This window comes from Hetaerina americana, unplaced genomic scaffold (assembly GCF_022747635.1).
Source record: "Hetaerina americana unplaced genomic scaffold, ioHetAmer1.1.p SCAF_35, whole genome shotgun sequence".
NCBI lineage: Eukaryota > Metazoa > Arthropoda > Insecta > Odonata > Calopterygidae > Hetaerina > Hetaerina americana.
The window spans coordinates 2288514-2315879 of record NW_027286930.1 but is presented as its reverse complement, the minus strand read 5'-3'; the positions used below and the strand labels follow the sequence as shown (position 1 = coordinate 2315879).

Genomic DNA, 27366 nt, shown 5'->3' with positions numbered 1-27366 from the left:
GATTTGCCTTTCTAGGAGAACGAACGCCTTCTCGTTTCATTTTTATCGAAAACGTCGCCGCTTTCCGCCGACCAGCCGCTTCAGTCTGAGCGGCACGTACAGATGGAAAGGTTCGCCACGGTCGGTCCTTCCCATTCCGAACTCGATTAAGGCCGTCGTGAGATTTTTTCTTAGCCGTGGCTGAGTTCTGCGGTACCCGAGGGGCTGTGGTGTGGGTGGGGAGTTGGTGCTAAGCGTAGGTGTGGAAGTGGAAGGGAAAAAGGGGGCGTCAAACATCCGACGCGCTTCGTAGCCGTGGAGACCTTCCGTTTCGAACAGCGCGGTTTTTCGACCATGAACTTGGGTTTCCTAGACTTCCGCCCCCCCTCCCCCGTGACGGCCTGCCGTCAAAAGAGGGGGTGAATTTGGAGTGAGGGAGGGGGCGGATCCCAAGGGGTCGATGGCCAACGCCCACACCCGACAACAAACCCCGCCACTCCGCTTTGTTATAAAAGTAGTACCTTTTCGAGCCCGCTTCCCATTTCACCCCACCTACTCCCGTTTGCCCAGCACGGGGGAATCGAAGCGATAAACGCGAAGGGTGATTCGGGCCCTGCACGAAAAACTGTGCATATTCTTCACTTCCGACTCCTCTTACTAACATAATGGAAGCATGGGAACCATATGCGGTATTGGGGTGTATCGACTGTGACGTTCATCCGGAGTTTCGAAGTCGATTTGGAATTACCGAGTCGACTCGACCCTGCGGTGGCGTGCGATTTTAATTTGAATGATGGAGTATTCCATCTCTTGAACTTGAAATAAAAATAATTATGATGAGAACGTCTGAGTTGGGTGGATAGTAATATTGTCTCTATCGATGCCATACATCTCCCACATCGCTGTTGTCCTAGTGACATTAAGCACAGAATGATCGCAAGAATGTCATCAAAATTCCGGTCAGCTCTTATTTAATATCAAATGTCCAAATAAATCGCTATGCCGATACATTCATGCTTCGGGAGATGCTCAGTTTAAATCATACTGAAACCTGGAATTCGATCGTCTCGCAGCCTTATATACGACTTCACTGGATAAATGATCATCTGATTCCCATCAGCAGCCAGTTAAAGTCTCATATCTATCTTCATCTATCGTAAGGGTTTTTTTTGTAGTGTAGAAGGTCAGGGTCTTTGTCAGACGAGGATAAGAACTGTAATAGCGTAAAGTGTTTGTCCATGCAAAACTTACCTTAAAAAGTATACAACCAAAAAAAGTACATTGTATTCTTCATTTAATTAACATGAATTTCCACAAAGTTGAGCCGGGAACAATCGAATAACCAAGAAAAGTGTTCATGACGCATAATCCTCATCTACGTGTGCGTTCCGCCTCAGGAAATGAACCTGAACGCACACGTGCACTTAAGTGCTGAAAGCCTAAAAGTGGCGATTTAGTTGAACTGGTGTAATTAAAATCTCAAAATCTTCAGGAAGAAATGTCGTGATCATTTTGAATAAAAAATGAAACTATTAGTAATATGAAGTTGTGTATTATGTATTATGTAATTATTAGTGACGCACTGCTTGTCTTAAGAATAAGCATGTAGGATGTCTCTGTCCGCCCCATCCATTTTTAAAGATTTGACGGAACTTTCAGGAGTTTTGAGAATATTTGGCTCGTTAAAGATCGGTCGTTTAAATAAGTACTTCAACCTTCGCTCCCGACCACTTATGAGATAGCACGAAACGTTTATACTCATTTATTGAAGTGAAAGAGGAGTGCAATCCTGGAATTGTTTCGGAGAACAATATAAGGGCCTATCAATGTAGATACCACTTATGTTCTCACACCTATTCATTGATAATCTAGGCGAGAATGGTGCATTTTGAAATCGGAAATATAGATTCCATTTTTAGCTGACAGTCGAAAGATAAATATATTTTGTTGGACTGAATCGATGAAGGGCCACTTCTCAACAGAGATTTTGATTCCAATCCTAATTTAACCTTTGTTTGTCTTTAAATGCCACCTCTTACATCCGGTTGGATTTTTAACTCCCTGTCCGATTTTAGACTCTCTTTCACACTTTACGGTTTCGCTCCCCGAACGAAGATAACGGATCTTAAGACACTGTTAAGATTTCAATGGAAGGATGTGCCAAATTTAGACGGAAAGATAAGATGTGATAACATTCGTTCTAGTCGTATAACCTCGCTTGACCATTATTAAACTCACCAACTGCATCGATTCATGCACAGACATTCTTTTTAAAGAGGCTAATGATTAAGAGCTCCACGAGGCAAAGTTTGCTCTCTAATTATTGAGAAAGTAAGATGTTGTGGAGTAACGTCTGTCGTAAAGCCTAAGATGTGCGTGATTCATACCCGTGACCCATTTTACCAAAGCAACTATCGCTGCGTCAAGAGTGCACTAAGTATGACCATTGGCTGCGTAGATCACAAAAGATTTGACCAATATCACTGTTGAGTACAGTTCATTAAGTTGGGAGAAAGGAGCTGGCATTCATGCATATGCATGTAAGTTTTTTGCGAATATTTCAATAGTGAGCAATAAAATATGTAATTACAATTCAAATTATGCCTTCTGGAAAAGAAGGAATACCATAAGGCAAATTGAGGAAATTTAAGGGAGATTGTGAGAATATGTAATGTATATGTACTCATGAAATGCTGTAAAAGCGGTCCATGAAGATAGTAAGGCACGTGTAAAAATGATCGGGACCTTGTGTGACGTTTGAAACAAAACATTGTGTGGAAAAAGAATGCGTAATATAACCATGAATGCTCCATGCCCATGTGGATACGTGCGGGAGATGAATACATGTATGAGATAGATGGCTTGATTGGAAATTTTCATTGAACTATTCTTGTATGCACTGATGATCTAATATGTATTGAAGCCTATTTCAGGTAGCATGTACTGCTGAGTGCCGAACAGGTTCACTAGGAACCCTGGATAGCTTTACGAAGAGGGTAACAAAAAATGGAATTGGGAATAAATTTTCTAAAAATGGTAGTAGTTCTGTTTGGTAATGAGAAAGGGAAGAAATATTGTATTGGAAGAGTAAAAATTGAATTAATTGAACAATTGCCTATTAGTTTTTGTATATCATGACTGAAACTTACTCGGTAATATTTATTTCTAACGCGTGGTAACAGTTTTGTCTATCAAATTTACTGTTAGTCATCGATGCAAGTGACGTGATAGGTTTTGGTGAAGAAAATTGAATTTATAAATTTAAATGTATATATTAGTTGATTTTGTAAGCAAAACAAAGTTTAGCACTTTTCCGAAAAAATGGGAGGTTAAGTTAATCGTTAAAAACGGAGGTAAAAAACTGGGGCAGGTAGAAAAGTTTACCCATTTTTGAAACGGTTTGGACCAAGATGGTCAAAGTAGTGGGGACAACAGAGGAATTGCGTTAGTCGAAGAAACTTTCGCAAGGAGAATAGAGTTGATGATTGGGACCTGAAGTGAGGGTGTAAATAGGAGGCATGACAATTTTCATATGGAGCGAGTTTTTTAAAACGCGGAAACATGGTCATTGGAGCAAGACGACGGGCGTATATTGAAGGCTTTGAAATATGGGCGTGGAAAAGCATGGGAAAGATAAAAAGGACTGAAAGGAAAACAAGCGAAGAAATACCAGCATGGTGAGGGAGGAGAGATGATTGTTGCGAGAAATCCAAAGGAGGTAGGAAAGTTGGATGCGGAACATTTTGAATGGCGATAGAATGCTGAGGACTGTAATAGAAGGACAAGACGAACGTTAGGCTAGCGAGGTCAAGCCAGGAAAGTGATGGGATTGTTTTACGGAAGGAAGGGAGATGGAAAATATGCGAAATTGAAGTGCAATTTAATATATTGTGAGGTGTCACATTGTGTCTTGTTAGACAAGGCTTAGAAATGTAGCGGTGTTCAGTCTTGTATCCATCCAAAACCTAACTTAAACGGTAGAATAACACATAATATCTCATAGTGCACATCAATAATTTCAAACTTTATGTCTTAAAAACATTTTTAAGATGGGGGACAGAGGGCTGAAGTTGTTACTCTGGTTTGAATCATTGGTTTACCTGTTGTATCGTTTTTGAACGGCAACCTGTTATTTAGGAACTGAAATCATCCGTCACCAGTCCCAAATTCTTTTCATGATGAAAATCACTCCAATTTTTCATTTTCGGCTAATGTTTCGATGAATGGCCTGCTAAACCAAGGGCGTAAAATCAGCGTCAAGAACATTCCAAACTGCACTCAAAAAGTGGGCTAGCAATTACGAGTGTACCGCCTCAACCTATATCACGAGAAAGCGAGTTAAAGGGACGTGGGAAGTTGTTTTTTTTCTTCAGCCGGAGGGTATGGATTAATTTTTAAAAAAATAATATATGCGGGACTGCATCGTGATGTGGTGTGGCGTGCGACTTGGCATGAAAACAATGAATGCTCCGCAGCTCTAGTCGGGAGCGTTCCGTTTCCTTCCTTCGTTATAGCAGCACAGAGGATCAAGCGCAACTCCCGCACATCATCCCAAATGGCGTCTCAAAGCCCTGCGTCCTACATTCGTAGACTTGACAGATACTTAAACTTTTCGCACGCGCCTGTCCTCAGCTCGCGCTGTTTTAAGTTTTCTTCAACTGTACTTTAAGAAGTTAGAAAAACTGACTCAGTGACGTAAACATTAAATTTTTGGGAAAAGTTGATGACGAAAAAATGGGGTAAGCCTTGAAAATAAAGAGTTTGTGGTGTCTCGGATATAAGCATTATATTTAGATACTGAGCACCTTAGGTCCGCATACTCGTATATATTGGCAGGAGAGATATGTATACATATACAGGTTGTATATACAACCTGTAGGTTGGGGAAAATGGATCAGTTAAAAATCGCCTTGTTAAAGTTTAAATTGCGCAAGAGTGCGTAACTGGTGTGAAAACAAAGCGTGAAAACGATATGCAGTTATTTACCAAGTAAATTGTCATAATTTTCTCCGAATAATAATAGGTATGGTAAGGTGTGGCTAGGGAAGTTGTTGAACTTAGTCATGAGACTTCATCTACCTTATCTGAGGTCGTCAACCGCTTCCTTTGGTTAACCGCTGCATCGGGCCACGTCATTCTATAAGGCGATCTCATAGCGTAATATTCTTTTTGCGCCGGATAAGAGCGATGTCTATTAATCTTATTCACTTGCTGCTGTGCAATTAGACGCCCCGCACCCATTCTGTCTCTTATTTCCTTATATCCGCCATTTAATGAACTATTCTCTGCATAATTACAAATCCTCTCCGTTGTATGGTGGATATTCAGGAATTGATTCTCTAACTGGTTGTAGTATTAATAGCTACTTCTCGTATAGTGTCTAGAAGTAAAGTCACATTCCGTTGATCTATTGCTATGACCAAATCCGTACTCTTTAAAGTTATCGCTCTAACTGAATGTCCTGTTTTTATTTATTAGTAATGCATCATCTAGCGAATACGCCCTCTTAAGAGCTACGTCCTATTTTTCATTTGGGGATGCTTTGGAAGAACACGTTAAATATTATGCCGTTTTGGCTTTCGGCACGCATAATATATCTATATAGAGTACCATTTTGTGTTGGGAATTTCAATGGCGTAGAGCGGTGGCAGTGGACACGAAAAATCAAATAATATTTCAGATAAGGCCTCAATTATTTTTTTTTCGTTTTACCGATGTAAAGCATAATTTCCACAACTGTTCAAAAATTTGCTTGTGAAAGTGTTATCTTGAGTTTGCGCTGGGGTAAAAATAACTAAATACTAAGAGAAAAAAAATGATCTATCACCTTATTGAAGATTAATGATAGAATTTTAGAACGGCAATCAAAAATATCAAAATGATTCGTGAATCCAAAGACAAAATCTGTAAGATTTGTCTCCCACACTGTTGCTAATCCTCAATAAGTACTGAATGTCTATAGCTACGGAAGACCTAGTGAATTTTAGAATATTTTTGTTAACTTAACGAGCGATTATAATAACAAGTTCTTTGAGGTCACGACATTGCACTCATGTACGACTCAGAATGTAAATGACTTTTGATATTTGCTAATGATGCAGTAAAATCAGATAAGGGAACAGCAATTACACCCTTGTGTTAACATGACAAGGCTATTTTCGTTTTATGAACGAAACGGTAAATGTGACTATTTTCACAAGCGCCGTGGAACATCAAAACCACAGTAAGAAACGAGAAGGTTCGAATTAAGGACACTATAAGTGATGAATGCATTTGCAAAATCGAGGAAATGCTTAGGCTTCGTTACTATTGAAACCGGGAAACCAGTAAAACTAGACAGGCAATGAAATCAACGTAAAAGTAATGCTGTTTTTGGTGTATTAGAATGTTTGAATTTGATTTTGTTAGGGTTTTCTATTTAATGTTGTTGTTATATTTGATATCGTCCTTTTTTTCATCGCCTCCTTCCGAATTTTCTCATACATAATCCATAATATTTAAGGTGTTCATGATCTGGTTGGAATTGCTGAATAATACTATTCCTTTTATGAGGATTTTCTGAGAATGTTAACTTCTTCGATTGTAAACCCTGATCATTAATGTTGAACCAGTTCTGTGCGCTGCGTATCCACGTAGACATGGGGCATTTGTTTATATAATTTTTGTTGCATTGTCTTTTGCGTTGGTGAAAATGACAATATGATAATGAAAGCGTCAAAGCTAGCATATGGGTTCTCACTGAATGTAGTGCAAAACATTCAACGTAGCGAACAGTTTTATTTCCGCGGTACGTGTCATTGATGAAATTGGCGACAATACCCCAACGACAGATCTCACAATATTTGGTACGGCCACATGCCAGAGAACTGCATTGGCATTGAAAGTGAAAAATTGTCCTTGTTGTATAATCATGGTGTGAAATATATTTTGTAATTACCTAATTTTGCACAATTAAAAATACGCTGCCATTTACGTCCTTCACAACGTAGACTATTAATGCTGCCAACGCATCACTTCATCGCTATATCCGGGTGATTGCATTTGTGTATCTGGGTAATTGAATTTCGACATCCAGGTGTTCCAGTTCCTGAACATGGTCATTGTATTCAACAAATCGTGATACCGTGTTCTGGGTTTTTGCATCGCCACCACGTATGAAATAAACTTGGTGTTAAGCTAAAACGATTTATTTCATATTGGTTACTCATCCTAAATATGTTTTTTTGAGACTTTGGAGAGACTGCTTTCTCCATGTCGGTAGAGAGGAAGTAATGATCCTTAGAAATAATTTACATGTGTCGACTCGTGTCATTTGATTAGATTCATTCCGTTAAACAAAGCATCCTGTACTCAAAATTGTCTCTTATTATCAAATGTTACCCAAAAAATCACTTGATTCTGGCTTACAATATTTCATATTTTTCATTACCTAAAGCAAACCCAAGCGGTATTGCCAATCAATTGAGACCTCGGAATGGAGATTTTTCAATGAAAAAACAAACCAGTCTTTTTAAGCATTTGCTCTCTCCGTCATTCTAATCATTCGGAAGCACGATAATGGCCTGGAAACCTGACTCCAAAAGTATAGACATCCAACTTTCGCCGACTTTTTGAGTAGAATGTTTGTATACCTGTTCAAACCTTGACTGTGAAAGTTCCAAGTACTAATTGGATTTGTTAATTTCGGTTAAATTTTGACTTAAGGAAGAGTTTGCAACGTTGACAAGAGACCCCTTTCACTTTTTTTGAGACTCAGAAAAGTGATACCGCCGCGAAAAACATCCATTACCATTCGAAATACTTATTCTGGACAATGCAATGGGATAAATTTGTCAAAAAAGTTTTGCAATATTTTCCTCAAAAATCAAGAAAAAATTGCTAAGGCAAAACCCCAGAAGTGCGATGAATCATTCTCTGAGAATGAATTGAAACGACTCCAGCCTTCTTTTTTCCTTTAAGGAATAGGTTAGCCTCCTGTTTTAGTAGTTAGCATATTTCTCCCTTGGTGTCAATATTTCAAAAGTAGTTAAATACAAAGTTAAGATTCCTGTTAATTACATAAACTATTCCCTTTACAACCCCGAAAATATGGACCATCTAGTCAAATCAGGGAAATAGAAAGTCAGTTTTGAATGATCCTACATCACCTGCTAACCTTGAGGTCGTGGGTTTTACTTCAGTGATGTATATTGGCGTTGACATGCCATATCTGCGTTTGCTGTTGTGAATAGTTACGATGTGATCGTTCACAATCGCTGTCACAGCTGACAATAAGGCTTTAAAAACTTCCAGTAGTGCTATAGGACCCATAAACAACTACCATATTCAAACAACAGCCATATTCGGTGATTAAAAGTGTTCATTGTGTGAAAATGGTATTTTTCATATTAACTGGGCTTCATAGTGTACTTCCGGCACTAGTCGTAACAAAGGAGTGCAGTGTGCTCCATTATTTATAAATTACTAACCATATTTTAAGCATATTTCACTTTCATTAAGAATATACATGCATGTGATGTTTTCACATTTAGAATTAAATATTCAATGAATAACTGATTGAAGCACTTTTCCACTTGATAATCAAGTGGAAAAGTGCTTCAATCAGTTATTCATTATGTTCGACTTCCACCACATCACGCCTGAAGCTACTCAATTTATTAAATATTCAATTTTCATGTTACATGTAAGCCGTGATAATGTAACAGCATTAAATGGAATAACTTTATACAAAGGAATATTGTAGACAAAAGAAAAGAACGCATAGGGTTTCAGTTAAAATTGAAACTCTTGTCATCTACGCGTTGGAAATATGTATTTTTAATCTAAACTTACAATGTTTATCGGAAGTAATCATAAGCTATTCAATTTGTACTGGGTTGTTTCTCCGAAAATAATTTTTTTTCGCTTTTTCTTCTGCAGGGTAAACCGGAAGAGCGGGTCGTGTTGACGAGCGATGACGAACCCCAGAAGCCGTCTACAGCCGCCGGATCAACGATTCGTTTGGTCGATGGACCGACGCCTTTGGTCGGACGAGTGCAGATTTTGCACAATGATGAGTGGCGGTCGGTGTGCACCAACAGCAGGAAGTGAGTTCGATTTTTTTCGAATTGTGTTTGATGGGAAAACAAAAGAAACTTCTCAAGCACTCACGCTCTTCGTGTGGATAGCTGTAATCTGTATGACTAGCGGAAGGAGCTTTTAGCTTTGTTAAACGAACATTCTTTTAGTTTGCTCAGCTGATCTCATGAAGTAAATGATCTGATGACTTTAAGTAAACTTTGATAGATGGATGATACCCAGAGTGTACATTTTTACTTGAATAAGGAAGTAAATTCCATATTATAGGCTTCCTGGTGTCTTGGTGGTAACACGCCAATCCTCGCAATTAAAGGGTCGCGGTATCGAAACCCGCTTCGGGCATCATTGTTCTGTTTGTTCTCGGAACAGTTAGTTTACATTGTGTAATATAACCTCAGAAGTGAGAATTCGATCTGCGAGTGAAGTTATTTTGTATTTCTCTCCTGGGAAACTGTAGTTTCATCTAAAAAATCCGTCTATGGCAGATCCCCGATTTCTTTATCTCATTAAATATGTTCATGCGTCAACCACGTACGGTTCATTAAAAATGCATCGATTTATAAGTGTAAAAAAATTATTCACTTTGACCGGGACTCGATCCCTTAATATCCGACCGAGTAATTAAGCTACCGAGGCGTCGTATTACACTGTGAATTTCTCGGCCGGATGTCGAGTAATTCGGGTTCGAATCCCGGTCAAGGTTGATGATGTTTGCACTTTTAAATTGATGTCTTTTAATGCGCATTAGCGGATGATTATGTTGAAGTTACCGTGACGGCATTCCCGCAGTAATTTGGATTCGTTAAAACTTATCTACAGAGGCTAATTTTCAACGGATGTGAGACCTTGGCTTATAGGAGCAGGATAGGAAAGAAAATTGTAGGCGATAGATATGTGGTGATAAAGAAGAATGATGAAAATAAAACGGATTGAAATAGTAACAAATGAAGAAATACTTCGAAGAGCGGGGAAAGAAAGAAACCAATGGGCCGAAGATGAATGAGTGAAACCGAAACACTTACAAAGAAATGGAGGTAATTTAATCGGGCACATCCTGAGGCATGATAGTTTGCCGAATGCCGTTATTGAAGGAAATATGGAGGGACAGATTAACTATGAGAAGTAAATAATGGAAATTAACGGTGCAAGGAGGTATGAGGGAACGAAGAAATTGGCAATGGGACAGGATAGTTTGAAGAGCTGCTACAACCCGTTCCTCGCATTGATCCTCGTGATGATGCGTTAGCCACATTCAACACATCTATGGACATCCTTTTGCTCACTCCAAGGGTCACTCAACCCTAACCAGAACTCTTATATTTCGGACTTCAACAGACGCTTCGTTCCATCCCTTTCGTATTACTTGACATTGAGCCCATTCAACTGGTGAAATTATCATTATGCTCTTCAAGATTAGGATCTAACGTTAGCCACAAACGGATCAAACGTTAGCCACATCAAACATCATTAAAAATATTTTCTAGCTCGCCGAGTCCTCTTTTTAATTTTCTTTATTTAATTCAACTATCGGAAATAAAATTAACTTTGTTCTTAGATGTGACAGAAGGAAATCGTGGGACTCCATTATTCGACCCATCTGTAAAGGGTTAGGGATTAGGAAGAAGAAGAACCTATCCAGTCTCAATCTTTCCCCAAAAAGACGTTTTATTGTTGTTATTATCTGTGGGTTTAGTGTGCAGAAAATGTAATTCTAGCATAAGAATCGCATAAACCCGAAATATACGTATGATCTATATTTTAATTATTTGTTAATAAGCTGATGCCGTAATTATCAGAGTAGAATCTAAATAGTTCATCTGTGGCCATGACAACTCTTGTTTTGCATATCTACCAAAGGCGCCGCTTTTAATGCTTTGAAAAAGCTCATTTGTGGTGACTTTAGTTCTATTGAAGCCTTGAGCATCTGGAAAACAGCAGCGCCGGCCTTCGAATGATTCATTTTTTCGCGTTTCCTTCCGTCTGCAAATGATTCTTTCATCAGCCTCAATGCCTTTCCCTCCGCTTTTCCCACTGTCACCTGCATTCCAACCCTCCTTCCATTCTCAGCGTAAAAGTTTAAGGAAATGTGATCGACCCGTTTACATGCATAGTAGTTATGCCTATACTTTGCTAGCCATCTATCTGGTTTCTCAGCCAGAGCACTTAACAGAACATCTGTCACCTCGGCCCTGTACTCCACAAACCCTTAATTCCACATGTGGCGAGCAGAGACACGGTAAAGGAGAATAAATGAGCGTGAGAATCTTTACCGTGTCAAATTACTCAATACGAATATGTCAACAATGTATGTCAATTATATTTTATTCCACTCTCTTGGATTCTAGGATAGCGAGTTACTGTTAATTGAAGACTTGAAGGAACTTATTTTTCGTTGCATTTTGTTCTGTCTTGCTACTGCATGCTATTTAGTTAAGGTCTTTTAAAGTTTTTATTTCCATTAAATTTACGGAAATCGATCAGTTCTCAGATCATTGAAATTTAATATACATGACAGAGACTTTTTAGTAAATTTAGGAGTATTTTAAATTCTATTGGAAATGAACCTTAGCAATTCGATCGAAGAATGAATTTATTTTGTATTCCTTTCCTTTAGAAACGCTGTACGTGATTTCACCGAATTTACAAAGGTACATGGAGGATAACTGACACAACATTTTTAAATCGGTATTAGAGTAAAAAATGACTTTCGCTGTCAAATAATTGCTTTGTATTCATTTTTTAGGTTTCTATTAATTGTGAAATGATTGATGCTGTTTGGCGATGTACATTCCTTGTTGTTTCAGAATGACTGTATCCTCTTCTCCATTTTCTTCCAAGTTTCCTGGGTTTGTTTTCAGCCAGTCACGGCCCCGTATTTTGTAGTCATCTCCATCTCTAGGAGATTTCAAAGGGGTCTCCCAAGTCAAAATTACCCTTCTAATTTGTGTTGTGGGTGAATCCTCTAGAGCACCCATCATCGGGATATCACATGGAAAATTTTGAAGGAATCTCCCTGATCTGATACCATAAATATGGATGGACGTTCATTTCGTTTATACGCTGAATTCCAACAATGAATGCAATACGCAATGTATATCATTCTGCGATGCTGAAAAATATTCTATTTGCCAAATCAGCCGAATTAATGTTATTCGCCTTTTCAAAGATTGTTGAACGGCGATATTACAAAAAACTTTAAAAAGTATATCATGGCAAGGCCATCGAAATTGAACGGAGAATAATTGGATCGTGGGAGATCTGTTAGTAACGTACTCTTAATTCGTTTCTCTTCCTCTTTTATATTTACAACCGTTGAAATACTGTAATATCTTTTTGAGAGAAAAATAGAAATCTCTTTTCTAATGTTATCTCCTTCTTATAATAAATAATGGAGCTTTAATCCTCATACTTTTCTTGGCGATTCATATTAATGATTTTCAACCTCCATTGAATAAGCATTTGCAATTGCATAATGAGCATACGCAAAGTATCGATTTGACTCGCAAAAAATGCACGATTAGTAGTTTTCAATGATTTGTATCATTGCCTATGGGGTGCAGTATGTCAAATAACTTGAGATAAATGTTTGTTATTCTTTAAAAATCCTCATCGGAGAAGGAAGTACTTTTTATGGCCTTCCAAACTCTATTTCACACAAAATCTAATCATTAATATTCCTGAAATTTCATTCTTAATTAGCGTGTGGCAATCGCCTGGCTATTGATTACTTGAAACGTGAACCAGACCCAATGGGTTTTAATTTTCGCCAACGTGCGCTGGAAAATGGTTCTATATTTGGTTCGCCAACGATGAATGGTGCTGACGCCGTAATCTCTCGCCCTTCTGCGACGGTGGCACCCAGCTATAATATCCTGTGCCTCTCCCTGTCCCTGGCCGCCTTTCAATTTCACACTCCCTTTCATCCAAAGAACAGTGTTGACTTTTCTTTCTCCCATGAATTTCTAAAACGACACCAAACTCTGGGCTATGTCACGCAAACAACCACGAGAAACGTGATGAGTTAAGAGAGCTCGTGGGAACTGGTACATAGGGAAAGAAGCCATCTTCCTTTCAAAGCGAAGGGTCTGCGCTTATTGGTTTTCCGAACTTCCTACCCGATAGACAGGGTGGTAGTATAACTTTTTTTTCTGAACTTAAAGAACCGCAGTACAGTACATACTGGACCCACAGTGGCTGCGTACTTTGACTTGAATCTTTATGTGTATTCTGGAAAATAATTGAGCTCAAGTTTCTCCAGATAATGCTTCCAAATAATTCCAGTAATTCGCAAGTTTATCGAACTAGTTGAAGAGCCTGTTTTCCTGGGATAGCTGACTTAAGTATGTCCTGCCAAGTTTATCAGCAATCTACAGTAAAAAACTGAAATTGTTTCGTTTGGAGATTACCTCAATATAATTTAAAAACCAGCGCTTTGTTCTTCTAGCTACGCATTTTCGTGCAATCGTATTCTGGAGGCTACCGCCGATATTGAATTAAAGGTCGGAAATCAAGGTATACCGATCGTTGTTTGTTGTACGGCACTATCAGGTACATTGACACATTTGATTGGGGTTTATTTATAAAATACAGGAATTGTCTTTCCTTCATTTAAACTAATGATCGTACGGGGAAAGTTATTGTGTAGCGTTATGGGAAGGAGGAGGGGGAGTACTTTTTACATTAAGCCTGGGAGGCAATGATCGATAAAGAGGCAGGAGCTCAATTATTCACTTTGTCATGGCAGAGCATTGAAAATGCTAGGAAAGTGGACGAGAGGTGATTTTAGGGGGCAGTCGTTGTTTAGGCAGGAGTAGCCGAACCGAGGATGATGAGGAAAGACTCAATCCAGGTATTGGCCCGCGAATCTCACAATGTTAATTGTAATCCTGTTAATGTTTTGCAAAGAGAGAATTGGATCTGCGTATTTGAGACAGATATTCCTTCCATCCATCTCTCGTCTCATAGCTCGTCTCTTGAAACTTCTGCCGCTTTATTCCCCACACGTACACCGTAAACATTTCAGTGGCTGCAGTTCAATTTATTCCCCTGATTTGCGGTTTGTCTTGTGTGTGTTTATCATTATAATATCATTAAGAGTTTGGTGAGGGTGTTTACAAATCTGATTTTGGAGAGATCGATAGGCGGTTTTTTTTAGATTTAATGAGAGATATAGCTAAAAAATGAGAGTGGAAGAAGTCGATTTTTCGGACTCATTTGTTATTTTTTCTATGTGCAGGTCTCTGTAGTTGATTTTTCCTGAGTTATTTTTTCGAAAAAGCGAAGATGAATCAGCTGATGGTGGTAATATGTTTGGTTTCTTAACTAAGAAACCATGCATATCTGCTGGTTTAAGAAGAAGTCAGATTATTTATTCGATATAATATCGGAGAGTTTATCAGTCAGGGAAGTACTTAGGGCGATAATACATTGAGTATCAAGGTTTATGTGCTAATCTCTGCGAACGTAGATAGGGTCATCTCACAAGTGGACAAAACGAATCCACAACCATGGACTCTCAGGGAGGTATCGTTTTATCCCTTCATCTTACGTGTAAAAGATTGCGACAGTGGTCCTACAATTCGTAAAAAAATAAAGAGAGTTATTTTGAAGCGATAGAATCGAATTTTGTTCCTGCTGGAAAAAGAAACTTTTTTCGAAATAGTAAGACATATTTGACCTTAATCTTAATATAAGAAGACGATTGGGGTCCGGAAATGCTGAGAGGCGCATTAGACAGAGCAGTGAAAGACATCGAGAACGACAAGGCTCAAGAGTTGGCATAATAAGAGAGGAAATAATCGAGGCACTCGGGGCCAAGACGATACCCTCTTTGAAATAATCAGAGGTAGCAACGGCAGTGGAGAAATACCAGAAGACTTAAAGAAGAGTGTGATGATTTCAATACTGAAGAAACCATGAACAGATAAATGCGAAGAACACAGAACATTTAGCCTGATGTCTCATGCATCAAAAATTCTTGCTCGGATAATTTGCCGAAGGATTGAAGTAAAGATCAAAATCTCATGAAAAATAATTCAGAATATGGAAAAACCGAGGAAAAAGAGGGTCAATGGGCCTTCTTGGCACTGCCCGAAAAAATGATGTGTTAACAATCCATTGTATTCGTGAACTTGTAGAAGGCTTTAGACAACGTCGAATGGAGCAAAATGTTCAACATAGAACAAAGAAGCACTGGCTTCTAACGACAGAAGAATAATCCATTGCCTCTACAAGAATCTGGTAATAAGCACGCAAATGAGAAACTGAAGGGAAAAATAGACGCTCAAATAAACAAACGATTTAAACAGGGATGCGACCTCTCATCCTTCGTATATCAACGTATAATGAGGCAATAAAAGAAGCAAAATAATTGGTCAACAAAGAAATCAAGGTGAATGGCGAAGAAATTAACATGTTCCGGTTCGCAGATGACATCGCAGTTGTTACAAAAATTCGATAGGACATGCAAGCAATATTGAATGCTATGGACCAAGTAATTAGGGAATATAATGTGAGCATCTACAAGAAGAAAATTAGAAACATTCTGGAGAAAGAGAGAAGCTGGATGAAGGTGCCGTAATTCGAGGAATGAAAGTAGAGCCAATGGAGTCTTTCATCTACTCGTATCTACCTGGGCAGCAGTATACCTTGGGATGGTATAAGTCGACCGGCATCACGCTAAGATGCCCTTCATGAAGAAGATTCATTTAATATTCTCAAAGAACCTGAGGTTGCAAACAGGGAAGTAGCTTGTCAAAAACCTTCGTATGAAGCGATCAAAGACATGGAACATTTAAAAAGTGAACCAGCGAATAATAGAAGCCTTTGAAGTATGATGTTGGAAGGGAATACTGAAAATTAAATGGACAGACAAAGTGACAGACAGAAAAAGAAAGGATAATATGGAAACGGCAAAGAACTAGACGGTTTGGGCTCACCTTGAGGCACAGTGGAGTAGTTATAATATAGTAAGGTAAAATTGAAGTGAACATCCCGCGGGGAATACCAAGACACAAGTACATAGAACAAATTAAGGAGAACAAAAAAGAGAATAACTATCATGGGTTGAGGGGATTAACTCTGAAGGAGAAGAATGGAGGACTGTAGGCTTAATAGCATTCAGTGCCTATTCACTTATTATGCTTCTAACTTTCCAATCCCAAAATCATGCGATATTCGCGGTAGTATTAAGACTTTGTAGATATACTCCTGTCCTTAGGTTGATGGGATGTGAAGAATAGTCGCAAGTTCGTCCAGTTGCCCTCCGTAAGGAGTGGGACACTAATTATAGGATGGTATAATTGGACGTCTCTTTCTTCATTTCTTGCTTAGTTTTCCTCTCTCTCCTATTTCTCTCGATTGCCAATTACATCGGCATTAGTGGGTCAGGATATTATGCACTGATCATGTAAGATTGGAGGAGTTTTTCATGCTCGAAATAATCATATGGATATAAATAACTAACGTAAACTTGAAAACCCTACTGAAACTTATATACGGAATCGATACATGTTTCCATGACAAGAGCTAGTCAATTATGCTTTGCTGTATGTGGCAGTCTATTTGAAGGTCACCGCAAATGCAAAGCTCTTTGTCTCCGTCTGGATCACAAATCGATTTTTCATGGATTCTAGTTCATTGTCTCTTAATTCCATTTCAAAAAGCACATTTTACGGAGCAAGAATTTCCCATGGGTTTTTTCACACCTAAAGACAGGTGCCAAACAAGGAGCTGGCGTGTAGGTGCGAAAATACGGGCGATGCACCCAAAACGGGCTGAAGACGGCACAGCGTACCATATTGCTCGTGAAATGTTCGCGCATCTTATCTTTGAAATATTTCTGCTCAGATTTATTCTCGATGGTTATTTTCAAGTTCGCGAAAGATACGCATGTCACCTCACCTCTCCTTCATCTATTTCACCTTTCCTTCAGCCACTGCACCATAAAAAGAAAAGCAGGGCGGCGAGAGAAACTCTCCCACAAACTCAACCTTCCTGGCCTCAACCTGGCCCTCCCGTACCCGGGAGGCCCTCTCACGGAGGAGTACGGAAGCCTCGGGAGAAGTAGTGGGAGGTAAATGATAAGAGTGACGTCATTGTTTTTGGGTGTCGCGTCGCCACATTTTGCTATCGCTTTCGTCATTTAAACGGCCGTGGACGTCAGCATTGGGCGTCAGCGCGGAAGGTTGTTGGGAAATGGATTCTTGATATTTATTACTGTCGTGACTCATTAAATTGGCATCTTCTTTCGATGACCAAATTTCTGCTGATTGAACTCGAGTAGAAAATTTGATGAGTGACTGACTCATCCGTAAGTTTCTCCTTATGAGTTAGAGGTGTAACTCCATTGATTATTGGAGTTTTTCTTGACTGTATAAGTGAAAACTGACAATAATAAGCACTAGGCACAAAGTAACGTGTTGGGGTAGAAACTGGAAACCGATTTTAACATCTCTCGCTTTCAAGTGCATTCGTCGTTTACCCTGTATTCATTATAGGTATCATCTACTTGGTAGTAGTAGTTTTGAGGGGAGGCGACCGACAGCTAAGGTCATTTGCGCCATAGGAGATGGACAGGAAAGGATGAAGGGTGGAGAGAAACCCGGCGTCGGCATTAGCCTACTCTTTACGAAAGGCGCCAAGGGGTCCGCAGTTTAACGTCCCATCCGACGGACGGCGTACTCACTCAAAGTGCCCTCCACAAAGCACCTCAAGTAGGGATCGAGATACCTCATCATCTACTTTACAGGTATATTTTTACTGTCTCATTTTCGTAGCCATCAAGTTAATATCTATTTTCTCCCCGTAGAGTAGGTACGAAGTAGTGAGTGTAGGACAAAAACCTTTGTTTAAAACGGAGCAACTCATATCTCCCTTGCGGTTGGATGACTATTTTGCGGCTTCGCGAGTTGTAAATAGGTAGCTTGGCAAAATAAAGGGGCATTTTTTTCCAGGAAATCTTTTGAACTAACTAACCTTGACCAGCATTGTATAGGCCTCACTGAGCCACGATGTAGTAATTGCAACAATTTATTTCTTCTTAATTATAAATTTAATTCTTTATTGGTGAATTATGATTATGTTTAATTTGCTGGAGTTTTAATTTTCCGTAGCGAATTATTTTTTTAGTATAAACTGATTCATTAAATTAAGAAAATGTTTTAATTGAATAACACTCCTTTACTCGAGGAAAATCTGTGAAGTCAGTGATTTTGTCGTATGAAAGAGGTTAGTTTTGGCACCATATGAGGGAGAAACCAACCGATGTTTGACATTGCACTTATCTTCGCTGTTAACCACTTAAAAGTTTCTATCGATCCGGAAAGTGAGAGGAAAAACCGTTTGAAAGTTAGAGATCAGTGAAGAAACGGTTTTTTCTCTCCTTTTTGAAGGAATTCCTATGTGTTCATAATTAAGTCAAAGCAACCCTCGGGCGATGATGATTTATTGATAGTATGGAAAAGAGTACAAGTAATTAGTATAAAAATTATTCTGATTGTGACCAGTCGGAAGATGATTAACTAAAAATGTTGATATTTTTGTCATTCAGCTTTTCAAAAGATTTAGAGTTGATTTTGAGTCGATAATGGATGGCAATATTTCCCTCCCCTTCTACCCCAAGCCCGACTCGGATACTATCCGCTGACTAACGTTTTCCTGCCCGATTCCACTCTGGGCCACGGTTCACCGCTCTGAGAAGCACTGCATGCAGTACTTAATCGACCTACTATTTGTAGGTCGATTAAGTACTGCATGTGAGTTACTCTTGCTAATGGTTTGACGGCTGTATTTGCCTGATGTGTATTTTGCTGGCATCCTAGGCATTGGACTTAAGCATCAATGTCTGAGGGTTCGAGTCGCCTCTGAAGTTGTTCAATAAATACTGGTAATGCAGCCATTGGGTACCCTACCGGAAGAAGTGGATTGTCGGTAACTCAAGAGCACACGGACCTCTAATGACGCCCAGATAGAAGAAATGTCAACTAAATTTTCATTCATTGAGCTCATTTATTCAGTAATTGAATTGGTTTTGCCTCAAAATTTGCAAAGTAGGAGCTGTCCGTTTTTTCTCATTCCCTCGATGACAGTGTGGGCCTTGGCTTTTTATCTTTGGGTGTCGTGGTTTCATTATGTCGCTGGCGAAGTACATAGCTCGGTTAATTCCTAAAAATCTGAGTAATTCCCATATGGAATAATAAAATTTGAAATTAAATGGTTGCTTGACCACCCTGTTAATTGTTTTTATAATTTGCCATAGATGGTCTTACTACCTGTTTACTATACCCTGCCCCGTTTGTTTCCTTTTATTTAATTCTTGAATTGTTGCTGAATGCTCGTGATTGCGATAAGCCAAAATACGAGGGGTATGCTGTGGTTTAGGAGAACGATTGCTCTGTAAACGCTACGTAAGTTATGCAGTTCTAGTTTACATATTCTTGAAACAGAATTCCCTTGTTTCAGTTACTCGAATTAAATTAAATTTATACCTTTGATAAATTGCGATAGAAGGCCATAAATGCTGCTATCAGAATGAGGACTTAAACTGATTTTTTTAAGACCCGTTAAAATTACAGAATGGTAAATTTATATACAAGGAATATAGCTTTGTTTCCGGATATATGGGAAATAAAGTTAAATTATATTTCCTGGTAATCTAATACCACAAACTTGGAAATTGTCAAAAAGAATGTTTTGCGAAGGTCAATTATCTCAAAAGATGAACCAGCAAAAAAAATTGAAATTCGCCCATGGATACTCTTTTAAGCGCTTGATAAAATTGGTAAGTTTAATTTTTTTTGATCAAAATGGCGGTTTACTCCTCTAATTTATCCTAATTTCAGACAATAAAGCCACCAAATTTGCCTAAGCTATCGATAGCTCATGATGCGAAGAAATATTTCAGCTACTCAGAGATGACCTGAGTGCACCTAAAAATTAGTGATTTGATCCAAATATGTGTAGAAATTTTTATCCCCTGAATGTGACACTAATCTGAATTCTTGAGTCGCTGGTGTTTTTGTTTCGTCTTGTTCTCGGGCAGGGATAGAGGAACCCTTTGTCCCGAGGGCCGCTGAATGAATGCCGTACAATTAATTCCCCTCTCCTCCCCTTCTCATCCTTTCCGTCACCCCCTACGGCTGTAGTGTAACGCGGATAGTATGAGGACCCTTGTTACTCCTTGTGGATATTGTGAGTTATTGGCCAGTGGGATATCGTGCTCAAATGGTCATGCGTTATCCGATTGTTGTCATTGTCTTACCTCCATTATGGACCACTGTTTTTGCCTGATTTATGAACACTCGACTTTTAAAATATCAGGTGGTCCACTAGGAATCAGATTGAACATGAATGGCACCAGCTGTGGCCAGAAAAAAATGGGTGAGTCGATTGAAAAAATCTTAGACTATCGGAATTCGCCTGTGGAAATTTCTAATATATATATGTGCTTCAAATAAGATTCTTGAAATTACCTTAAGAATGTAATATCAGTTCTCTTCCTTATTTTTTCCATTATCATAACAACCGAGAAAAGTATTAGTAATTATTAAGCATGAGGTAGATGGATTTTCATTGCATCTATTTCAGCTGAGCATTTATGAATGGAGAGGTAGGAGAAATGAAAAGGGAAACTATGACACATGCTTGCAAAATCAATACATATGTGCCGAATTAAATTCTAATACCCTGTCTTTCAGGTATCAGGCTCTAGATACCATTTTCAGTTTTCATTTCTGAATCTTTTATACTAGATGGTAGGGCTTTCTTGCCATTATCTTTTAAAACATGAGAAGTTTCCCATACTTGTGAATGCAAAGGAATAAGGAACGCTCAGAGACCACGGGATGGGACAACAATATAAAAAAGCATGAAGTATTTCCAATGGAACGGACAAACCTGATCCACAGTTCCTTGGAATGTAAGTTTTAAAAATATTACAGAAAAATTTATTTTGCAATTTTATCATGGAAGATCATTTTTTATGCAAATCCGTTGTGAAGGACTGGATCATATGTAATCTGATTTTAGAGGATCACAGGTTTTAATTATTGATGAAGATGGAATCCACCCTATATTGCCACTGGGTGCTGTCTGGCTGAGCAAGCAATTTGGTTTGTCTTTCGAAAGGCTGTTGGGAAATTTATTAGTTAGTAGAATTTTATTACTTGAGTGATATGAAATTTTTAAAAGGTGGTATGAAGCCAGTGAAGTTGTATATCAAATAGATTTTTATGTTAAATGTAGTAACTATTTTCATAATTTAAAATATTATCATTTTGGCTCCGTTATAACAGAAGAAACAATGTACTTGTCCACAAAAATAAATGAAAAACAATTCTTTGGAAAAATATGCTGATTTTTTTTTATTATGGTTATATATAGCTTCCAAGAAGCAAAACCTGAAATCATTAATTTTTAATTTCATACAAAAGACAAAAAAGTAAACATTTGCTTGCTGAAGGCTATGCGAAAATGTTGATAATTTTGAAATCTCACATTTCCCCCAAAGAAAAAAAAATGGAATCTCTAAATGTGAGACATGAGTTAAGGGATAATGTTATGTTTCATTAAATGAGATTATGGTTTCACTCACATTTCTGCAAACAACTCATACTGCACTTACAGTAGGCTGCCTGTGTTACAAATTGCATAGCATTTTGTCATTAAGCTGATTAGTGCAGGTAAGGATCCTTAAGTTAAAATCTATTCAAAACTAAAGTCCACCTGTATTTGCATGTTTTACAGTTGGACAAGGGTGGACATTGACGTAGCATGTCGCGAAATGGGCTTTGGCAGCGGTGGCTTCTGGTGGTCATGGCTGGACCAAGAAATGGGAGTCTCCAGGCCACGCCTCCTTTACCAGGAGCCCAGCTGCAAAGGAACTGAGAAGTCTGTCACCGAGTGTAACTGGGGAAGCCGGCAGATGGGTTCTGGTACTTGTGGTGAGTACACATGAGCCGATCGGACACTATGCCATACCAGACAATTGGCCAGGGACACTCAGAATAATAAACTCATTTTTTTTAGATTCACACAATACCTATTTTTTTGCATATTAACATGTGAAATGTGTTTGGGATACACTCCTCCACAATTTTGCTCCCAAATGATATCCTCAGGTTTTCCCAACAACAATGGACCTTTCCATTAAACTTGCCAACATTACAGTCAGAAGATCAAAGCATAGTGGGAAACTTTTTATCATGGAATACCCCTATTTTATCGTATTTTCTTGACAAATTGATCTGAAAAAATTGACAAATAAACATAATTAGAAGAGATCTTCAAACCTCTATCCATGGCCCTCAGTAAAGCTTTGATTTTTTCTAATCTTTCTTGCACAAAAATGAATGCTGTTTTGATATCTTGTTTTTATGGTTTTAAGATGCTGATGTGGCCAAAAATCATGGAAAATACTAGTAGGTAGTTGGAATATCTTCCCTTAGTCGAATACTTGCAGTATATTGTCTAAAATGTTGATTTATAATGGCTTCATTTGCAGATTACCATCCTGACCTTGGCATTGCTTGTCATCCATTCCACTCCCAAGACTCAGTTGCCGCGCAACACCATTGGCGGGGTATACACTTTGACAAGCCCCTCTTCAGCAAACCGCTAGTCCAGGAAAACACCCTATATGTGTTCAAATCTAAGTCAGTCTTGGAGAATGTTGACATAAAGTTTGCAGGTTCAGGAAAGTTTGAGTCTTCAATGTGGGATGGCTCTCTTAATGGCTGGGGCTTGAAAGGTCCATCAGATGGGTCTCTGGGACCATTTGGAATGACAGTGCAAGAAGAGAAAGGTGTGCTGTATAAAGTGACATCTGCCATCGAAGTGGTTGGAATACCTCCTAGAATGGTCGGAATGTCAGTTCAATGCTCTGCTTACAATGGGCTGAATATTACCAGACCCGAGGGGCCAGTTCATTTACATAATTGCACAGTCAGGAACAATCAAGGTAGGTAAAACACAATAGGGAATATATTACTAAAAATATCATTGGCCTGCATTTGCATCAAACGATAAGCTCTAAGCCACTACTATACTCCTTTCATTTTATTGTTTCCCCAAAATGAAAGGAGGTAAATCGATTAGCATTACCTTTGCTATCATTGATAGGAATTTTCAGGCTCTGATTTCATGTTTAATTTCATCACAAGTTTTATAATATGAGCGTCCAGTATTTTGCGAGTCAATATTTATCATGGAGTTTAGACACTCATATACAATCACTTATTTAAAGTCATAAGGGTTGTGGATTTTAAAGCAACCCGTTCAATATCATACAATTCTTTAAAACCCCTTATGGTCTGGATAAAATTTTTCATTGCATGATTTATTGGCCTGGCTCAACATCATAGCTGTAGTGAGTACCAGAGGACAATAAACATCACTATTCCTCTGCCTATCCTCTGAACCCCAGGATGGAATAATTCCATCTATTTAAGCCTGAAACTGTTTTTGTGATGCTATAGTTTTAGTTCAAAGTTGATAAAAGAGCTGGAGTAGTCTGTAATGTGGAGCATACCTGCGAAGATGTTTGCTATGCAAATTTTTACGCTCTTATCATTATCATCATCAACAACGCAGTAATCACCCTAGAGATAACTTTTAATTGGTGAAGACAGATCACACCTCAACCAAATCAAGCCTCCCAAAAGTAAAATTAAAATATAGAGAGAACTGTATGCTCCTTTTCTTGTGATACCATTTAGTTTCCTGCAATGCTCTGGTGACCAGAAAATCACCAGGTTTGCATTGTAGATATTTTGTTCCAAGGTGTCACCTGGAATTGGAACCCAAGAACTTCCAATCATTAGCCAAATGGGTTCTCATTAGGCTACCATATCATGGACACCACTATGAACTAGATAATCACATTTAATAGTTAATCTTTATTTAGTATTTGGTAATACTCATTTTTCTTCTGCATTATTTATTAAATTAATTTCTGTATTAATAAAAAAAACCTTTCCTTAATATTCGTAGGATATGGAGTCTATGTCAACAGCTCTACTGGGCTGACACTTATTGAAAACAGCTTTGTGTCCGAAAATGGTGCTGATGGTGTGAAATATGTGCACCATGATGAAATACCTGACAGAAAAATTGACAGCATGGATGTTTATGATTTTTGCACGTTCCCTACTACTAACAGTCAAACATTTCCCATATCCATTTTTGTCGAGCAAAATGAAAATGCACCCTTTGAAAAGAACTGTGTCAAGGTAAGATTATTAGATTAACTGTACAGTTAACTTATTTTGAAATTACTGCTCCTCCTTATTACTTAGTTTTTTATTACTATCATGGCCAGCTTCAAAGTCTGACAAAACTTTTTTTTTCATTTTAGTATTTCATGGCTCGAGAAGGGCAAATTTTGACCCTTCATTTTCTTCAACTTGAAGCAGAGAGTGGTGAGGGAAATGTGGGCCTCATCAAAGTTTTTGATGGCTCAAATCCTGGCGATCGACTTATTGCTTCTGTATCAGTGAAAAATGGGACATGGCCTCAGAGTATTTCAACAACTCGCAATCGTATCTTCATATCTTTCAGTGCACAGCCTAAATCTCGTTTGGTTGCCTTCATGAAGCTCACATCAAGCTACAGTAAGTCTTTTTATGGCAATTCCATTTTTTTAAATTTAGTTTTTTAAGTCTATATTCATTGAGGAAGTTCACATACTTCTTTTTTCCTCAGGCAAATCATATGACTTAAATGTCACTTCTTCAGTCATTGCTGACAACAATGGACGTGGCATCGCTGCAGAAAATTTGAGATCTCAGCTTCATGTTCACCTTAGTTCAGTCTCCAACAATGCACATGTGGCTGGAATTCACGTTTTGGGTGGAGCAGCAGATGTTAATGTGACAGAGTCCAGAATAGCATTTAACAAGGCTGATGGGATAAATATTACATATGCTGGAGGGTCTCAGAACATATCTCGTTCTTTTCTTTCTTCCAACAAAGGAAGGGGAATATCTGTATGGCTTAATGAAACGTCAGATCATTTGCCAAACGTCCAAGAGACTGTTGTTTATCTCACTGAAGTGTTCAAAAACCATGGTGTTGGCGTGTTAGTTGGAAACTACTGTATTGATGCCAAACCAATGAAACACAATGTCCGGCATTTTCCACTCTTTACGAAAATCAACATCAGTAGTAGTTGTTTTAATGATAGCAGTGACACGGCCATTGAGATATGGGCATGTAGGAAAGAGAAAGTTAAGCCCACAATACTTCAGATCGGTCATAATACTTTCACGGCAAACAAGAGGTTGGGGGTGAAGCTCACACCTGCTGTGAACTTGGAAGGATTCATTGAGCATAACCGTTTCACTCAACACTCATATGGAGGCCTACTAATCAGAAACCCACCAGAGGAAGAAACCTTAGAAGTGCTGCCTGCTCATTTAACGGTAAATGACAATGAATTCATGGAAAATGAAGGAGTGTTTGCTGTCAGTTTGGGACTTTCGCCTTACGCTGAAGATCAAAAGTTGCTCTTTACTAGGAACTTTGTCCGTGATAACAGAATACGTGAGCCTTTCAAGAGCACAAATGGTGGTCTTCTTCCAAGAAGCAAGGTGGCAGCACCAGTCGTGATCAGTTCATCGAATGTGGAAGTGTTCAGAAACATCATAGAGAATCCCTCATCAGAATATGAAGTTGGTTCCCACCTTCGTGACCAGTCTCAGGTCCTTAATGTCACATTTAATTGGCTTGGGTCAGACAATGAGGGAAAAATATTTTCCAGGCTCTTTCACCGTCCCAATCGCTATGACCTCGCGAGGATAAAATACATTCCCTATCTCCTTCATGGATCTAATCCAGCTTCTGAAACAATTATATCCCAGCAAATGTATGTCCCGAGATTTTATACCCAAGGGTTGCGTAAGGTGGGAGGGGAAGTGGATGGCATTGAGACACTCCCTGCTGGTGAGTATCTGGTGGAAAAGGACATTAACATCAGGCCAGGTGGACGGTTGACGATTCGTCCAGGAGTAACCCTGAACTTTGCACCATCAACTGGAATGATGGTAGCTGGGAAACTAGAAGCCCGAGGTCGCAGCCCCAATGACATTCTTCTCACCCTTGACGTGAGAGAGCCCTCCAATGACACAGCTGATCCCCCTGTTCGACTGCTTGGCGGGAGGACAAGTGAAGAAGGGAGGCTTCAAGTAAGTATTTTTTGTAAATAGATTACAATAAATGAACAATAATGAAAGATTGTCATTTCATGAGGGAAGAGTGAATGTTTTAGAGCAGTTCTGGGAAATAATAATTTATATGTCAATATTTTTTTATGTCGTGATTGTATTTGTTCTTTGGGTAAGGTCTGACCTGGAAAAATACTTAAGTGCCATGAATAATTGTATTCCATCAATCTAAAAAATGGCCAGAAAACTTTGTTTTCACCCCACGCTAGTGATAATTTGAATACCATGTTTGAGATTATTAATGTTTGTACTTCCATACATCCAAATACCAACCCCACATTTATGTGGTGCAATTTTATACAATTTCAAGGTGATAAAATTTTAGTACTCTCATATATTTTTGGCCATTTGAGTCTCTCTCTCTCTATTTTTCTTTGATAGTCAGAGCTTGACACTTTGTAAAAATGTGGCCATTTCCTCCATGGATTCTGTGTTTTTGTTCTCATATGCATTGTTGGATGGTATATGGTCAGACTTGGCATCTAGTGACATACATACTGAAAGGAGTACTAATTTGGAAAAGAGGAGTAATTCTGTTGGGCATATTTTGACAGGTGCGAAATGGACAGCAGTGGGGAACAGTGTGCAACTATGGTTGGACCATTAAAAATGCAGCATTGGTTTGCCATCAATTAGGGCTTGCTCTCAATCCTGATGACTGGCTTTTAGAGCCTTCAGAGATACCAGAAGCTGGAACTACTGAAGATATAATTCTAAGGTATAATGAGTTTCTTTTAAATTCAATACACAGGTCTTGCACAATAATCTTATTGTTAATTTCTTGTTTGTGCTTCACCTAAATCCTAAATTGCTATTTAAGTTGTTTAAATCCAGCAAGAAATAATATTGTGCAAACAAATTTGAACTAAAATAAAAAACTCTAATTTTTATTTGATTAATTTCATACATGTTTGTTTATAGTTTACCAATGCATATGCACTCCATACTTTGATAATTATTTTAATTTATGCAAAATCTATGTATACATTATTATAGCACCATAGAGTTGTGAATAACTTGATTTGAAAAGTGCAGAGAATGTCATTTTCTAAGCAATGTGTTCACGTGCCTACCTAACTGTTATCTCTAG

At 38.5% G+C, this 27366-nt stretch overlaps 1 protein-coding gene across 1 annotated transcript in view; it reads left to right on the top strand.

Annotated features, from left to right (window-relative positions):
* bark (protein bark beetle) overlaps positions 1–27366 on the top strand; it is a 98629-nt gene that overhangs the window by 53044 nt on the left and 18219 nt on the right. Inside the window, exons 2-8 of the mRNA XM_071589258.1 lie at positions 8899–9065; positions 21802–21998; positions 22559–23014; positions 24046–24284; positions 24410–24665; positions 24757–26237; positions 26831–26994. Coding sequence (XP_071445359.1) covers positions 8899–9065; positions 21802–21998; positions 22559–23014; positions 24046–24284; positions 24410–24665; positions 24757–26237; positions 26831–26994 — 2960 coding nt within the window. The remainder of the gene's footprint in view (positions 1–8898; positions 9066–21801; positions 21999–22558; positions 23015–24045; positions 24285–24409; positions 24666–24756; positions 26238–26830; positions 26995–27366) is intronic.